This window comes from Panonychus citri, unplaced genomic scaffold (assembly GCF_014898815.1).
Source record: "Panonychus citri isolate SS breed McGregor unplaced genomic scaffold, ASM1489881v1 Contig00011, whole genome shotgun sequence".
Taxonomy (NCBI): Eukaryota; Metazoa; Arthropoda; class Arachnida; order Trombidiformes; family Tetranychidae; genus Panonychus; species Panonychus citri.
Window position 1 is genome coordinate 775,373 of NW_026515416.1, and position 13,322 is coordinate 788,694.

At 31.0% G+C, this 13,322-nt stretch overlaps 3 protein-coding genes and 1 non-coding gene across 4 annotated transcripts; 2 read left to right on the top strand and 2 right to left on the bottom strand.

The window, feature by feature from the left end:
* Positions 1-541: 541 nt before the first annotated feature.
* Positions 542-2,101, bottom strand: LOC128390595 (cytosolic Fe-S cluster assembly factor NUBP2 homolog). The gene is made up of 2 exons (XM_053350343.1): positions 1,760-2,101; positions 542-1,665 (listed from the first exon to the last, which is right to left on the bottom strand). Exons 1-2 carry the CDS (start codon positions 2,046-2,048, stop codon positions 1,148-1,150), a joined length of 807 nt encoding a protein of 268 aa, XP_053206318.1. The 5' UTR covers positions 2,049-2,101; the 3' UTR covers positions 542-1,147.
* On the bottom strand, positions 850-921 carry Trnap-agg (transfer RNA proline (anticodon AGG)). The gene has a single exon. It is a non-coding gene; the product is annotated as a tRNA-Pro (tRNA).
* Positions 2,102-2,209: 108 nt separating the features above from the next.
* On the top strand, positions 2,210-3,121 carry LOC128390625 (MRG/MORF4L-binding protein-like). The gene is made up of 3 exons (XM_053350372.1): positions 2,210-2,403; positions 2,499-2,620; positions 2,712-3,121. The coding sequence occupies exons 1-3, from the start codon at positions 2,283-2,285 to the stop codon at positions 2,856-2,858; spliced, it is 390 nt and encodes a 129-aa protein (XP_053206347.1). The 5' UTR covers positions 2,210-2,282; the 3' UTR covers positions 2,859-3,121.
* Positions 3,122-3,224: 103 nt separating this feature from the next.
* Positions 3,225-6,199, top strand: LOC128390576 (dolichyl-diphosphooligosaccharide--protein glycosyltransferase 48 kDa subunit-like). The gene is made up of 4 exons (XM_053350323.1): positions 3,225-3,455; positions 3,566-3,676; positions 3,807-4,189; positions 5,372-6,199. Exons 1-4 carry the CDS (start codon positions 3,311-3,313, stop codon positions 6,047-6,049), a joined length of 1,317 nt encoding a protein of 438 aa, XP_053206298.1. The 5' UTR covers positions 3,225-3,310; the 3' UTR covers positions 6,050-6,199.
* Positions 6,200-13,322: the final 7,123 nt, after the last annotated feature.

The following is a 13,322-nucleotide window of genomic DNA, read 5'->3' on the forward strand; positions in this document are numbered from 1 at the left end:
GACTGATTAACAATTTATCGTTAAGGATAAACTTCATCTTCATCTTTATCTTTATTTGATAAAGTGACAATTATATTCATTTTGTTAACAATTTAAATTGTTCAGAATAGGTGGATTTGTTTACTAATTTGATCAGGTAAACAAAAGAGATAATCACAATTAAATTGATTCCGAACTGATCTCTGATCAAATATCTTTAAATTATCTCTTGATTGTCTTTTGTTTACAATCTCATTGATCGTTGTGATGATTTATCTTAATTAAATGACAATCAATTAGTGGAAATTTTCATCTACAGTAAATGGATTTTGAAAATTACCATTTAATCAACTTTGTAACTTTTATTGTTGTTAATTGTTGATCAAAGCTTCAATGTGTGTCTTCAAATTAATATGGATCGGGTTAATAGGATCAATCGTCGTGACAATTAAGTGTTTATTGTGAACAATTAGCCTTGAAAATTGTTTGTAATCAGTGTTGTGTCAATTAAAGTTAACTTAATTGAAGAATCAAAATTAATAAATTATTCAAAAACAATATCTAATAGTTTGGTATCTGTTTAATTGTAGTAATCAATCGTAATTGAATCAGTAATGACCTGAATTGTTAATCAAGTTTAATTAAGAGGGTTAAAGTGGGAATATTAATAGTAAATTAATTTGATAAACTAATGATCAGTTATAATCATGATTAAGACTTGAAGATAGACAATTTTCAATAATAATTTTCTATGAGAGGAGGAGATTAAAGTTGTTGAAGATCGGATTGGAGAAAGTGGATTTGGGTTGATTGTTGCTAATTGTTGGACGAAAAAAAATGTCTTTTCCAACAATTTAATCAAAAGGTTAAGGGGTCGTCCGGGATTTGAACCCGGGACCTCTTGCACCCTAAGCAAGAATCATACCCCTAGACCAACGACCCACCACGGAAACGGAAATTGCTTATTGTCGATTAGGTTGCACCAGTGAATTCAATTGAGTTTTAGTCAATTAGACTTTGATTAGTTAATAGCGATCAGATTTTGTACCATTCTTTGATTTTGATTGTATAGATTTGGAATCGTTTGATTGGAAAGGTGTTGGTTGGTTCAATATGGGATTTTGTTGATTCTCAATTTGGATCATTTCAGGTTTGGTTTCGTTGATTTTTAAGTTGATTTTTGGGCTATCAGATTTGTTGCTATTTCGTTGAGTTTTTTACATGCTTCTGAATTTGCGAATTGATTGACATAGTTAACTCCTTTTTCTGCTGATTCACCGAGATCAGGATCGATTGGTATGTTACCAAGAAATTGGACATTGGTCAATTTAGCTAATGATTCGCCTCCGCCTGAGGAAAATATATTAGTACATTCGGAACAATGTGGACAAACGTAACCACTCATATTTTCAATTATTCCATCGATAGGAATACCAGCTTTATGGCAGAAACTTATTTCTCGACGAACATCATTTACAGCGATAATTTGAGGTGTGGTAATTAAAATTGCGCTGACATCACTTGCTCGATGTTTAAGACACTCAGCTACCGATATATGTTCATCTGATGTTCCCGGTGGTGTATCAATGATTAGATAATCAAGAGAGCCCCAGTCAACATCTTCTACAAACTGTTTAATCATAGCATTCTTCTTGGGTCCTCTCCAAATAATAGCCGAATCTTTATCTATGATTTAGAATAGAAAAAAAAAATAAAGAAGATTAAAAAATTATAGAAAAACAAATGTACACACTGTGTAAGAACGAAACTCATTACCAACCTTGGAGAAGAAAAGCAATTGACATAACAGATAGAGGAGTAAATTGTTCACAATTATGTGTAGTAGTTAAAGGTATCCAACCCTTATCATTACGGTAAATTGATGTCTCTTCAAGACCGGTCATTAAAGCGATACTTGGACCACATAAATCTAAATCAAGTAGACCAACTTTACAACCCAATTTACTTAAAGATAGAGATAAATTCACTGCAGTGGTACTTTTACCTACTCCACCTTTACCAGAAAGAATCAGAATGATCTTTTTCACATTCTCTAAACTGTTAGACATAATTGAAAAAGATTTACAATAACTAAACAAGCAACTTGGAAAATGAAAAACAATCAAATTAAATCAAATTTTCCAAGGGATCGTATCTTAATTACGAAAGAATATTTTTATATTTACCGCCAATCGAATCAGCTGATTGATGATTCACTTTCTCTTCATTTGTTTTCGTTTTTTTTGTCTTGATGAATTAAAGCTTTTTTTTAATTCTCTCAATTGTTAGTTATATTTTTTAAAATGAAAATTAAAACCAAGGAATCTTCAGCTAGTCTAAAGGAGAAAAGGGAAGATATTCCTCAATGGAAACCTGAACAAGAGGTTCAACTTTTTTATGCTTTAAATGGACGGCGACCTGTGGGTAAGTATTGATTTGATTTTTTCTTTTCTCTTTTTCTTTGTTAATTTAATCGATTTTTTTTCTAATGTTTGTTTTATTTTGTCTTCTATATTCAGGCATTAATAGACATTTCCAAATGATCTTTATCCTTGAAGAGTATAATCGATTAACCGGTCAACAAGTTACTTCTGATACAATTTGGAAATATCTTGACACTCTTTATGATATGGATACTTTGGTAAGATTTAAAGTGAATTAATTGTGGTGAAAAAAAAATTCAATCCAATAATTGATTGTTTCCTTTCTCTATTTTATAAATTTTATTACAGAATGAAAATGAAGATTTACCCTTTGATAATGAGATGAAAGATTTCACTTTACCGGTAGAATATCAAATTACTCATCAACAACCCGAATCACCAAGTAAATCAACAAATATTTCAACACCTCCATCATCAACAGTGACCAATGAATGATTTAATTAATAGTAAATTTGTCCTTTCAAATTAAATGGAATCTTTTTTCTCTTCGATTCTAAAGAAAGAAAAATAAAACAAGATCTCAGTAAAATCAGAAAAACACAAACAACGCACACAATTAAACAAAGACAATAACCTAACAGTTAATCTCTCTATTCAGATTAAATGTATAAAAAGCCAATTAATCCTTAATTCCATGTAAAATTTAAACATCCAAACAATAGAAATAAATTTTTCTAAAGTTTAAAATTCAATTAAAATTTCTAGATACAAAGAATGACATAAGATGTCACCAGGTGCGAAAAGAAGATTATGTGTGTTAAATAGACACAAGATACACTTTTCTAAAGCGAATCAGCCAATCAGCTTGTTCCAAGTTGTGGCAATTTATTTTGATTGATTTTCAAGTGTTTAGATTTTTTTAAATCAAATCTATTAATTAATTAACCATGATTTCAATTAAAAGTAAATTAATTGTCTTAATTGTCATCTTATTTAATGTTAACACTATTCTAGCTGATGGAGAGACCCTCGTGTTACTTGACAATTTAGCAATTAGGGAAACTCATTCAATTTTTTTCAAATCTCTCACCGGTAAGGTTATCACATTCATCTCATGTGTTTTTTTTTGCTAATCATTTTGATATTGTTACAATTAAAATTAATTATCTTGATTGTTTATTGGTTTTTTTCTCTTTTTCCAGATCGTGGTTTTGTGCTGACTTATAAAGTTGCTGATGATCCTTCGTTAACATTGGTTAAATATGGTCAATTTCTTTATAAACATTTGATTATTTTTTCTCCTTCGGTTGAAGGTAATTGTTGATTGATATTCTTTTCTATTTGTTTCTTTTTTTTGTCAACTCATTTTGACTCCATTTTCTTGTGATTTTTTTTGGTTGTCTATAATTTCTTTTCTTGTCACTTGTCAATTTTGTTTTGTAGAATTTGGTGGAAGTCTAAGTGTCTCTGCTATAACTGAATTTATTGACGGCGGTGGTAACGTTTTGGTCGCTGCAAGTAGTAATGTTGGTGATGCTATTAGAGAGCTTGCTGCTGAAAATGGTTTCGAAATTGATGACGAGGGTACAAGTGTAATTGACCATCTAAATTATGATGTTAAAGATGAAGGTTTACACACCCTTATTGTCACCGATTCTGACAATCTTTTAGATGCTCCTTTAATTGTTGGAGATAAAAAGAAGCTTAATCCTATTCTATTCCGTGGTACTGGAATGATCTCTGATCAGAATAATCCTCTTGTTCTCGATGTTCTCAAAGCTTCTCCTACCGCTTACTCTTACAATCCAAGTAAAAAAATTACTGAGGTAAGATTTACATCAGAAATTCACTCATTATATTTAAAACATTTTAATTCCTATAAAATGTTCCAACAATCAAGTCCATCAGATTTTTTCTAATTCATTTACAGATATCGACACAAACATAAATAGTTTTTAAAACTCTCTATTTGTCCAATGACTTGTTATCACTATTTAACTGACCATTCGTTTTGATAATTGACTTTATATTTACTTTCTCAGATTAATTATTAATGTTGTCAATTAGTATTATTGATTATTTGGTAAGGCGATACAAGTGTATGTCAGCTCAACATTTTCACTTAGAGCTGATTTTTTTCGGCTTAATGTCCAAGCTACATATGAAAATGGACTTAATTGTCCAGTTAATTGTGTTTGTTTAAATTAGGTTAGGTTAGGTCTTCGCTAATAAGGGTCACCATGACCAAAGAAAGGGTAAGGCTCAAGATATGTCCGTAAGCTCAACTTTTCTACTTTCAGCTGACTTTTTTTCGGCTTACGATTACAGCTACATATGGAAATTAACTTAATTTCTCAATTATTTGTGTTTGTTTAAATTAGGTTAGAATAGGTTTTCACTATTAAGGGTCACTATGGACAGAGGATGGCCCGGAGGGCCTGAGGCAATCAAACTATCACACAGTTAATGTAATGTTAGCTGTCGACAGCTGATTAGCTCCATCTTTCTCTAATAACTTTTATTTCATTGTTAAATGTGGACCTACATGTACCCGCTATACCCACAAGGCGTCAAATAATCTTAGATTGCTGAATTAATTGTTTAATCAATTAAATTAAATCATTTTCCTAAAAAGCCGCGAATCATAAGCCGAAAAAAAGTCAGCTGAAAGTAGAAAAGTTGAGCTTACGGACATATCTTGAGCCTTACCAAAGAAAGGCCCGGAGGGCCTGAGACAATCAAACCGAACTTCAAGCCGTAAAAAAAGTTAGCTGAAAATTGGAAATGTTGAGCTGACATACACTTGTATCGCCTTACCGATTATTTTAATCCCTTTTTTTTTTAATCTGATTATCTGTAACTATACTATTAGCAAACACAAATTGAGAAAATCGAGCTTAAAGAAGCTTCGACAAATAGCTTTATAAGCTATATCAATATCGTAACAAGATGGAGATATTAATTATTAATTATTTTTTCTCTTCTCTTTTTTTTCTCCCCCCTCTCAGTATCCACACGCCATTGGAAGTAATACTTTGCTCATTTCCGCTTTACAAGCTCGTAATAATGCTCGAGTACTTTTTACCGGATCTCTTGACCTGTTTTCCGATAAACTTTTCCGAAGTTCAGTTCAAAAGTCCGGATCTAAACAGGTACACGAGAAATCGGGTAATGAGGCTCTTTGTATCGCTCTTTCCCGTTGGGTATTCAAAGAGGAAGGTGTTCTACGAGTTGGTAAAGTGGAACATCATAAACTTGGTGAATCAAGTCCACCAGAATCATATACCATCATGGAAGATGTTGTCTATTCAATTGTTGTCGAAAAATTAGAAAATGGTAAATGGATTCCCTATAATGCTGATGATATACAATTAGAATTTGTTAGAATTGATCCATTTGTCCGAACTGCACTAAAGAAACAAGGAGATAAATACGTTGCCCAATTTCGTATTCCTGATGTTTATGGTGTTTACAAATTTGTCGTTGATTACCAAAGAATTGGTTTAACTCATCTAGATTCTAGTACTCAAGTTTCCGTTCGACCCCTCGAACACACCCAATATGAGAGATTCATCCGTTCAGCTTATCCCTATTATTTTAGTGCTTTTTCAATGATGTTTGGCTCATACATATTCAGTTTTGTTTTCCTTTACCACCGAGACTCAACAAAACAAAAAGACGATTAATGAACCAAAAAAACACCTTAAATCATGATAATAATTTTTCAGCACAAAGAAAACCTTACAATTATACTTGTGAATCTTTTCTATACCCAAACAAATTGCAAGACCAATTAATCTCTTGCACTTTCCATCTTAATTAATAACAAAAACAAACACGAAAAATTGGTTAATTTATATAATAAAAGAAAGAGAAAAAAAAACCAAAACCAACAATATAAAAACTGTTTACGTGGAGACTAATTAGCAAACCGATTCAACGATAAAACAAAACTACCATTAGTTAATCATTTTTGTAATTCGCAAAATTTGATTTAAATTGGAAACAGATAGAAAACAAAATTTTCCAATCAACGCAAAAAAAACCCGAAAAATTGATCAACACCTAAGAGACAATTAACAATAATCCATAGATTAACCTGCGATGTTGAATCTTAAACGCTTTTCTGGTTAATTATCCCTTTTAATTAACGAAATCGATTCAAATTGTGTTACCTTGTTTGTAGTAAATTTAGATGGCGCTTAAACTGTCAAATCTTTTGAGAGAGAGATAGAGTTTAATTTTTAGAGTGAATATCAAATATACTAAAAAGTGAATCTTCAAGTGAAAAATCAACTAAATAATCAATTAAGTGATAATAATTTGTTGAAAATGAGCAAGGTAAATGAATTTATAATTGACAAAAACTAATTGACCTAAATTTATATGTTGACTGATTTTTTTTTATGACAAAATTTTTTCTAATTCCCTTTCTTTTTCTTTTTGTTCTTGTTTTCTTATTATCTCTTCTTTAATTACCCTTTATATTTAATAATAGCGACAAAAGAAAGGTATTACCATTAATCAGCTAATCATCACAATGGAGGATGAAAATAAATTCAATGAAATCAAGAATAAACTTTCAGATCAGGAAAAGGAGGAAATAAAAAAGGAAATTTCAACAACAGTATCGTTGGAGGAGATTACAAGTGAAAAATCGGTTATTCTAATCAAATTATCGAATCTATTAGATGATGTGATTGAAGTCCAAGAATTTACTGTTGAAAAAACCAAGATGGACAAATCGAGATCAAGAAAAGAAAGTAACTCAGAAATTCACATTAGATACCAACAGAAGAAGGATAAGAGTAACTGGTTCAATGTTGAGAACATAGAAATCATGCCAATTCTCATAATCAATTCTGAAGAAATGGAATCAAATGAACTTGAACAAGCTTTCATTAAATTCATTGATACAAGTGAAAAAGATATACCAATCATTTGTGAAACTAAAATTGGAACCAATTGCTTGAAAATTTTTCTACAAAACAACAATGATAGAATCAAATTGAAGGAGATTTTGGATGAAAATTTTGTTACTGGAAAAAAGATCAAAGTGACTATACCTGATTTGGAAAATCCGGTCATAATGATTGAGAATCTAAAGAAAATCACTAACGAAAGTTGGGAAGATTGGTGTAAGAAAATAATTAAGAAAAACAATTGGCCTGATAATTCAATCAAACCAAAGTACATACATGAGAATGATAAATGGAATAAAATCCTATTGTCTGTAACATCGAGAATAAGAAACGAAATTGACAGAAGCGATGGATACCTGAATATTAGTTATCGCCTCATCCCTGTTTTTAATTATTTCAACAAAATCATATGCAATCATTTCTCACAGTATTCACACACGGTTAAAAGATGCAACAATTTAAGAACATGTCACATGTTCTCCAATCATCATGTTGGTAAATGTCAAGTTCGAAATGAAAAGAAGAAATGGATTTGTCCGAGTTGTGATAAAAGGGTCACAGTGCCTGATCTCATGATTGTCCAGTATTTCAGAATTTTCTTAAAACAGAATTGGAAAAAACAAATCACTATTATAATAATATTATTCTCTCAAAATATTTCAATGACTAAATTTGAAATAACCGCTTACACGTACTTTCTTTTTGTTCTATCTAATATCTTATTACACTTTTCCACTTCATCTTCTCACTTTCTATGCCAAAATGTTTACCTTAATTTGTGCTGATTCTTTTAGAATTAGAATCAAAAATATTAATTATAATAAAGTTATAATTGTTAAAAAAGACTCTAATGTTTACTTTCATCAACAAATACAAGAAATTAGGAGTGAAGTAAATGCAATTACCAATAATATTAGTGTTAAACAACAAAATGGATTCATACTAGTTGAAGTCGACAAAGACAAGTATGAACAAGTTAAAAATGAACTGGCAAAGGTAATGACAATCATAGACCTGAATAAACCAATGATTAAGCTGATTATCAAAGGTGAAATCAAAGCTGATTTTATACAACAACTAATGGTGGAAAACAACTTTCAAAGCAATTCAATGATAATCAAGAGAATTGAAAGACATAAAAAGGATAAATACATTACCATTGAAACAAATAAGGAAACCAGGAAGATGATTGGAGAAAGAGGAGGAAATCTATTGGTGGATGGAAAAAAAATAGAGATAATTGATCACTTTATAATTAAATTCTGTACTCGATGTCTGAATTATACACATACGAAAAACTATTGTCCCAATGAAATGATATGTTCTTTATGCTCTGGTACTCATGTTCAGTGTCCGATTATTGGTGATGTAAGTAATTATAAATGTCCATGTTGCTTCACCAGAGGTCATAGTGCCTGGTATTGGGACTGTAAAGAATATAAAAGCAGAATTATTACAAACATCATGATGAATGAATTTGAATATGACACAATTTTCTTTGAAAAAAGAAGACAATTCTAAGTGCCATCTTGATTAAAATTTAATCACTTCAACATTCTCACAAATAAGCAACACTGGTTAAAGTTATCTCTGCTCACCCTTAATTAATTTCATTTCTTGTATTGTGTTAGTTAAAATCACAATCAAATTGTTTTAATATAATGAAAAAATCGTGTTCATCAAGTGTACATCAAGATACAATCCAGAGAAAATCATGGAAACAATTAACCAATTTAAATGTAGTAAATCTATTATCGCTAAATGGATCAATCAGGAAAACATCTCATTAATAGTTGAAAATGTTAACATAATATTATTGAAAATGATATTAACAAATATAATTGAAATCGGGTTTTCTAATATTTGTAAATATTGAAATGAAACTGATTCTAATTGACTTCAATTGGAATTGGCTCCAGTTAATAAAATTTCAATAAATTAAACAAAATTCAATGAAAATGATTCAACATCAAGGTGTGAATGACATAATTAATTGATGACCCCTCAAAATAGAATTAAAAAAGATTCTCTTTTAACAAATGTTCTTTTCTTTACAAAAATCTAATCTTTTGATTATAAACAAATTATTCTCTATAATTAATTGAGAATCTCTAAAATAAATATTCAATAATGTATAACTTACTATTGATAGATCTTTTCTTTGTGATTGCCTCATCATCAAATGTTCAAAGTCTAATCAAGTAATAATTAATTTGGTGAAAAAACAATTAAAGATTGGCAAGCTGATGATTGGTTACCAGCTTAGTGGCAGCTACATAATGGTGTTTATTTTGGCGAAAGATAAATTTCAATTCAGTACAACAGTTGAAAACATCAAAGGAGTTGATAAAGGGGAAAAAAATTAAAAAGAGAAAACCAATTATCTCTTTCAAAACAACTGTACTCAGAAAAAAGCATTGCCGTTATGACGAGGATGCATTGACCTTTAAAAAGTAAAATGGTTTTGCTTCATCCTATGTGAAAATAATCAAAGTCCAGGACGATATAGAAATAAATCCAGTAGAAACAAAAATAACAATGGAACTTGATAAAGAGAATAGAGAAACATTAAAGACGATACAATTAAGTTCCAAGGAGGATCTTATCAGTTTCAAGATGAAATTAATCTAAACATTTGCCATGTGTGCCAACAAATGGAGACTCATCTTGACTGTCGACTAAGGATCTGCGGTTACTGTAGCTCATCTGATAAATACCTACATAATATCTTTCTGATTAAATTTGAATTCGGGGAATATAGGAATGATGAAAATTGGATACAAAAGAAAAGTATAAATGTTATTTTCAATGTTTCGATCTTTGACAGAACAATTGAAAACTTTTTCAGACAAGAAATTAAGATTATCAATACATTAAGAAATCAGATTTCTTTTAGAATCTCACCGAGAAAACTAGATCAACCAGAAACAATCAACTTTATTGAATTAACAGGAGCTAAAGTTGAATTCGAAAAGGAAATAAACTTAAAATCAAAAGTTGAACAACGATTAATTGATATACAATCAGCAGAAAGAGGTATCAATCATTTTGCTGCTCTAGACAATAATCCGAAAACGATACAATTGTACATCGATTGTATAAACAATAACGATCAACAGAATAATAATATTTACTGTTCAATAGAGATACAGTGGGGTAAGAAAGTAAGTTGAAATGGGCGCTTCGAGTGATTTATGAACTTTTAGCGGGTAAATCATAGACTTAGTCCAACCCTTTGACCACATTTTACTTTTACACTTGTAAGGTGAAGATTGTGATATAAAATTACCAAATAATTAACAAACATTTTTGATTAGTTAACTTAATTGTGTTGATCGGCTTGCAAAAAGTAAGTTGAATTTTCGGCTCGACCCGTTTTCGGTCAAAATTAAACGCTCGATGGAATTATTTTTAAGGTAAATAAACTTCGTTCTGCTCAATAATTGAAAACAACATGAAAACTGACCATTTAAATATTAATATTTTTTGTTTTTTTTTTGTAGAGATGAAGACGAAAGAGTTACCTTGTCACGAGCGAATGACCATTTTTTTGAAGAGATCAAATGGAGATACACTTACCAAAATTGCTAAAGAGCATCAACTAAGTCCAGAAGGTGTAAGAAAAATCGTATTGAAAATAAAAAAAACCGGATCACCAGAAAATATGAAGAGAGAGGGAAGGCCAAGAAAGACAAGTGATCGTGATGACCGGAAAATTATGAAAGAAATCACCAATAATCCAAAGATAACAGCTGAAGAGCTTAAAGAGACATTGAATCTCGATGTTAGTCTCACAACAATTAAGAATCGAATACATGAAAATGGATTGAGAGGGTATGTGGCCAGGAAGAAGCCGATGATTACAGAGAAGAATCAAACAGGTAGATACGAGTGGGCCAATCAATATCAAGGTAACCCGATAGAGTTTTGGAATTCGGTCATATGGTCAGATGAGAGTAAATTTATGTTGGTCAACAACAATCGGCGTCAATATGTGTGGAGAAACAGAGGAGAAGCCTTCAAAGTCGGCTACACAAGACCAACCGTCAAACACGGCGGCGGCTCAGTTATGGTCTGGGGATGTTTCTCGTCAGCTGGTGTCGGTAATTTGGTTATTATCGAGGGCAAAATGACAGGAGAAGTCTACAGGTCAATCTTAGTAGAGAATTTGAAACAATCGGCTGAGAAAATCGGCTTAGGGAATGACTTTGTTTTTCAACACGACAATGATCCGAAACATACCAGCCGAGTTGTTCGGAGTTTTTTTGATCAAGAAAAAATTTCGGTGCTTCCTTGGCCTCCACAATCACCTGACCTCAACCCAATTGAGAATCTTTGGCAATATTTGGACGATCATATCCCAAAATCAGCTCGTACTAATCTCAAATCTTTAAAAAAGGCAATCGCCGAAACTTGGTCAAAAATACCGGAAGAATATACTCAAAAACTAGTCGGAAGTATGGAGAAACGATTGAATGCTGTTCTAATAGCAAAGGGTGGACATACTAAGTACTAAAAGAGTCACAATTAACTAATCAAAAAAACAATTCAACCGAATTTAGTCAATTCTTAAAAATTCAACTTACTTTTTGCAAATTATTATTTTGATCTCACAATTTTTCTAAGAAAATGGGACATATAACAGTTTAATTCTAATCAAAAACCTCAGATAATTAGTCAAATTAAGAAATTAAAAGACTTTAATTACTTGCAATTAACTCAAAGAAAAGATATCGATAATAAACTCTCAATTTCGCCATTTCAACTTACTTTCTTACCCCACTGTAAATGAACAAAGAAAATATAAGAAATTAACCTTTTTGGTTATGTAGAGGGTGCTGAAATTTGCTCTAAGTGAAGTTGCTCTAAGTGAAATCACTACTGCACAATTTTAAGAAGCATAGAAACACTAATGATTTACATAAAGATATTAATATGATCTATCTTTAGCCCTTCAGATATAAGAAGATAATTAAGAGACAAGTTAGAGTAAATCATGAAGATGAAACTTTGTGGGAAATGATAGAGAGATTAACAAAAAGAGGCGAGATTACAATGTTAAATCATAAGAAAAACTTTGCGAGAACAAGACCAATAGAAGAAAAAATGGGTATGTAAATGATGAGGAGATTGAATTATTCAAGAAGAGAAACTCGAAAGTTCGTCACGAAATGCTGATGATTTCTCGATTAAAACTAGGAACTTTTTCATGAGAACAAATAAACAATTTGTAATAAATATTATTAAGAGAATATTAGAATTAAATTACTTCCCTAACATAATTAAGATAAGGGGATGAACGAAAATTCCATAGGGAGATGGTTCATATCGAACAGTTTACACAAAATCTTTTATAATGAAATATGTTGACCTAATAATGATGAAACGAATTGAGAAGAAAAGAAAACAGTTAATTGATGATAATCTACAATTTGCTTATGGGGATAAGACAAGATTAGATTTCATGATTAAAATAAATGAGCTGAGGAATAAATATAAATACAGTAGTGATTTCACTTAGAGCATTTTATTATTTTTCAGGGTTACAGGTTCCCATTTAGGGGAGATTGGCTTAAACAGCGCCAATTCGAAATACAATTTATCTTTTTTGTTTTTGAATTTTCAATCCGTCCATTTGACAATTACAATTGAGGGAAGGTAGTCAAGCCAGGATTGAACCCGTGTCATCGTAGACCAGAGTCCACGACACTAACCAATTGGCTAGCAACTTCACTTAGAGCAAATTTCAGCGCCCTCTACATAACCAAAAAGGTTAATTTCTTATAAAAAAAGGTGAACTAACCTTTTACCTTTTCCAAGCCTAATTACACTAATCCGCTAGGGGGAGACTATGAATTCGATGTTGCTCTAAGTGAAATCACTACTGTACATGATTAAATGTGATGTGGAAGGAGCATTTGATAATATTGATAGAGCTGAGATATTAAGAAAACTTAAATTATTCCTAAATATTAGCACATTCAAAATACTTAAATCCTTTTTAACACAAAGAGAAGTTAGAATCAGGGATAATAAC